Here is a 4,426-nt window from a genome sequence, read left to right on the forward strand (position 1 = left end):
GGGGCCCCAGAGGATTTGGAGGGTCTTGAATGTAGACACTTCATTTTTATGAGTGATGGAGGGAGGGGGGGCACTACGGCTGGGAGTTCGAAGAGTGGAGTATGAGATTCTGGAGTGTGATTCTAGGAGCAGAGTTGTTTATGCCCGACCGCTGCGAGGCAGCAGCACCGACCAGGCTTTGCCAGGCCACTGAGTTACCCCCATTTTGCAGAGGAGACAAGAGGGCACAGAGAAGTTACTTGTCTGCCTAGGAGGTTCACAGGAGGCAAATGCTGCCACAGGTAAGCCTGTGAGGCAGGAGAGGGAGCATGTGAGGAGGAAGGTGGGGTGTTGTCCTTGTAAAGCTCTTCACTGTCCTGGCCTCTGCCTCAGAACTGGTCCTAAGTTCCTGGCTTCAGGTTCAAGGCCCTGGCAGTTGAAGTCCTCTCCACCTGGAAGCTGTGAACGGGGCCAGAGAGAAACCTGAGTCTGTGCTTAGGACCTGGGAAAGGGCCTGAACCCCAGAAAAAAACTTCAATAAAGAGCAGGGAAGAGAGGGGGCCGAGGGCTGGAGCCCAGACTGCCAGGGCGGGTACCTCCACCCCTCTGGCCCCAGGGGGACGCAGCACTGATGGCCCCAGCCTCAGAAGGGACCCCCAGCGGTGTGGTTCTGGTTGCTGTGCCCCCAGGGACACAGTCACTGCCTGGAAGGTGTACTGTGCTGTCTTGTTCCTCGGGGTGTGAGCTCTTCACAAACGTCTCCTGGAACCCGACGGATTGTCACCGGGGTTGAACACCGGACACGTGCCCCCCATCCCCGCCCCCCAGTTACTAAGGAAGGAGGAGCTTGTAAAAAGGCGCTCCCTCCGCTTTCTACCCGGAGGCAGCACTCTCTCAAGCGCTTCCCTACAACTTCTTCAAGTCAAAGTTGGGCAAGATGGGCTGTTGGCCTGAAGGAGGAAAAAAAGGGCGCAAAGGGGGCATGAAGCCCAGCCAGCTGCAGAGGCCGCCACGGCGAGGTGCGGAGCGGCCCTTCTGTCCTGTAGAGGGAGCTCCAGCCCCAAATTTGTCGGCTCCTTCCCCCGGCCTGTCCACTCCAGGCCAGCCTGGTGCTGGAATCTCCGCTGGAGAGGGGCAGTGGCCCGACCCCCTTGAGCCCCTGGCTGATCTCAGAAACCTGCCTCTCCCAGGTCACTTGGGAAAACCCACCAGGGTGTCAAAAGACATAGATGCGCCAGGCCAAGACACCGGCTCCTCTACTCTCAACTCCAGCCTGTCAGAGACAGTCTCCTGGAGGGAAGAATGTGAACCCCTAGATTCCCGCCCTGTCCATGTATCCCCGCCGTCACCCCACACCCTGGCATCTAAGGAGGAAGGGGTGGGTGCGATGTGATTGGAAGGAAGATTGGAGCTGGGAGTGCACAGCCCCTTGTGTCAGACTGAGAAAACCTCAACTGTGCTTATCAAAGAATGGGGACCAGGGGAATGATGAGAACCTCCCAACCCAACCCGCTGCAGTCAGATCCTTCTTTAAGTCTTTTTGCTCTGTCAAGACCCCGAGGAGGTTTCTCCCTAGACTGGCGGGCTGGGCCCACGGTTCAGGCTCCTGACAAGGAGTCTCGCCCTGGCTCCCACCTGTCTCCGCCGCCCTTTCTCCCAGGTGCGTCTCCAGCTGCCTCTGCTCCCGCCGTGCCTGGCCGGCTGCGCCTCCTGCGCAATGCTACTGCCTCGCGGCACAGTCCAGACTCCTCTCTCCTCCTTTCCCGCTGATTCGGAGATTCTTCGAACTACCAGGCCCAACTGGGGTGGGGTGGAGCCAGGTGGTGGGGGAGAGAAACAGGAAGAAAAAAACCCCAACAGGGAACAAGGGCGTTGAGCCGGCAGACGGTGGGTTATAGTCAAAGTGGCAACAGCTCATTTATTTAGCCAAAAATAGATATTCTTGTACAATTTGGATCACACATATATACATTCTTCTGTATATACAAAAAAAAAAGTCAGACGCGCTTATTCTCACTGAAACTTCACCCCCCAAAACCAACCAGACAAACCTCACAAACGCAGCTAGTGCGGGGTGGCGGAGAAGCGAACTGGGGGAGAGCTGAGGCGGACTGGGTTTTATTTCTTTTTTCTTTCTTTTTTTGTTTAGTTTTGTTTTTAGGTATTTATACACGGACATGCTTACAAGTTGTACTATACAGAGCGGGCTTCTTCTTCTTCTTCTTTTTTACAATTATTACAACGATTAAAAAATTTTTTTTTTATAAAGAGCTAGGATGAAGAGAGAGCAGACAGGACCAGAGCTGCGTCCAGGTGGTTCTGGGCCCTGGAAGAGAGAGACAGTGGTAGCAAAGGAGCTGAGATTTCTGGGTGAAATTTGGGAAGAGGTGGCTGCCTAGGGCGGGGAGACCCTACCTGGGCTAGGGGCAGGGAAGCAGGGAGGTGTCGCTATGCAAAATTACGTCCAGCTGTAGACGTAAGTTTGGGTTTAACGGTAAGGTGGTCGCGAGGCATCAGGAACCCAAGGTCCCAGGCTGGAAGGAGGTGGGTGTCACAGAGCTGCCGCCCACTCTTGGGGCCTCTGGGCTGAATCAGGCTTGGGTACTCCCAGCACTGCACCCGTGGGCTGCCCTGAGACTGACGAGCTAGGCCGACCCTGGCCAAGGAATGAGCTTCCTTCCCTTTAAAAAAGAAAACGCATCCCAGCTGCCTTGCCCCTGGGCAGAAGGCCCTGAGTTGGCTGGGCTTTCTTTCTTTCTCTCCCAACCTCGGGGTCTCTTACCGCCTGGGCACAGGCTGGAAAGCTGTCTTGAGTAACTTTTTCTCCACTTCCAAGGCACTACAGCGATCTAAGGGAAGCGGGGAAGAAAAGAGGAGAGTCTTTAGAGTGGTCAGTTCCGGAGCCCAAGGCCTCTGGCGGCGGGAGCCGAGAGGTTCTCACCCTGTGCCCCCCCAGGCCCTGCCCATCCCCGCCAGTCCGGGCGCGACCCCCAGAGCCCGCCCTCTCCGTCCACGCCCCGCGCTCAGCAGTCACCTGTTCCGCCCTCCGGCTCCGCGGGCCGAGCGAAGGCAGCGGCGGCGGCCGCAGCCGGGTGGCCTGAGGCTCCGGGAAGTCCCAGCAGGTGCGGAGGGGTCGATCCCAACAGAGAGAGCGGGTGCGGGCGTGGGCCGGGCGGCGGGCCTGGGAAAGGCCGGTTGGCCCACGCTGGGAACTTGCCCAGCGGCGCCGAGACCAGTCTGTGAGCCGCGGCAGCGGCGGCGGCTGCGGCGGCGGGAGAGAGCCGCAGGGCGGGGGGCGCTACGGCTGCCCCAGGGGGAGAACCCCCTGCGCTGGGAGGCGAGCGGCGCGGGTTGTCCGGGCTTGTGGCCGTCTCGGCCAGGGACCAAATCTTGGGCTTTTGTAGGGCAGAGGCGGGCGCTGGTGCGGGAGCGCAAGGGTCCAGGCCTGCGGGGGGCGAGGGCGGAGATGGTGTAGCCGCAGCCATCACCGGTGGTGGTCCTGGGGCCAGACTCAAAACTGGCAGTGGTCGGTCCTCCAAGCCCTCAGTGCTGTCTTCGGAGTCACTATTTTTGGAGTCCGAAATGGTTCCCAGGCCGATGTCGCCATCCCTACGCGCCGTCCCGGCCAGGGACCCCTCAGGCCCGGCGACCGCGCCGTCTAAGTTCTCCAAATCGATCTCTTCCTCCTCGTCGTCGTCCGCCAGGCCCTCGCCCCCCGTGTCCTCCTCCTCCAACTCCAGCTCGCGTCTGCCATCCTCCTCGTCCTCCTCCTCGTCCTCCTCCTCGCGCTCGCTCCCGTACGCGTTGCCCTCTTCATCAGTGCGGCTGCGAGGCGCCCACGTCATCTTGTTCTCCTTCTTGAGGCGCCGGCGCGCGTTGGCGAACCAGGTGGACACCTGGGTGAGGGTCATCTTGGTGATAATGGCCAGCATGATCTTCTCGCCCTTGGTGGGGTAGGGGTTTTTGCGGTGTTCGTTGAGCCAGGCCTTGAGAGTACTGGTGCTCTCCCGGGTGGCGTTCTTGGGACGGGACGGGTCCCCGAACTGATACTGGCCATACGGGTAGAAGGCAGGGTGTGGATGCGGAAACGCTGCGGCTGCGGCCGGATGCTGCACCCCGGGGCTGTCCTTCAGCTCATACTGAGCACCCTGTACGCGCACGGGAGAGGAAGGGATATGCCGGGAGGGAGCGCGGTGAGCCCGGGCCGTCGCTGCCTCCACCCTCCCGTCCTGCACCCGGCTAGCCTACTCCCGCGCGCTCACCTCGCCCGGCCCCCCAGCTCCACCCCCCCCACCCTTCCCGGCTCTTTGGGCGCTTACCAGCTGCGGGAAAATGGGCAACTCCGCCGCGTAGGGCAGGAAGGCGCCGTAGCCTTGGGCGGCGGCGGCCGCTGCTGCGGCCGCGGCATAGGGCGCCCCGTACACGGACGAGAGCACGTTGGACAGGG

The 4,426-nt window shown here is 60.7% G+C and overlaps 1 protein-coding gene across 1 annotated transcript in view; it reads right to left on the bottom strand.

The window, feature by feature from the left end:
• Positions 1-2,250: 2,250 nt before the first annotated feature.
• The window catches only part of IRX3 (iroquois homeobox 3), a 5,292-nt gene continuing 3,116 nt past the window's right edge, over positions 2,251-4,426 (bottom strand). Inside the window, exons 3-6 of the mRNA XM_012806804.1 lie at positions 4,299-4,421; positions 3,014-4,127; positions 2,762-2,828; positions 2,251-2,305 (exon numbers count right to left, since the gene is read on the bottom strand). Coding sequence (XP_012662258.1) covers positions 2,251-2,305; positions 2,762-2,828; positions 3,014-4,127; positions 4,299-4,421 — 1,359 coding nt within the window. The remainder of the gene's footprint in view (positions 2,306-2,761; positions 2,829-3,013; positions 4,128-4,298; positions 4,422-4,426) is intronic.

Source organism: Otolemur garnettii, unplaced genomic scaffold (genome assembly GCF_000181295.1).
Source record: "Otolemur garnettii isolate 467f Iridium unplaced genomic scaffold, OtoGar3 scaffold00058, whole genome shotgun sequence".
NCBI lineage: Eukaryota > Metazoa > Chordata > Mammalia > Primates > Galagidae > Otolemur > Otolemur garnettii.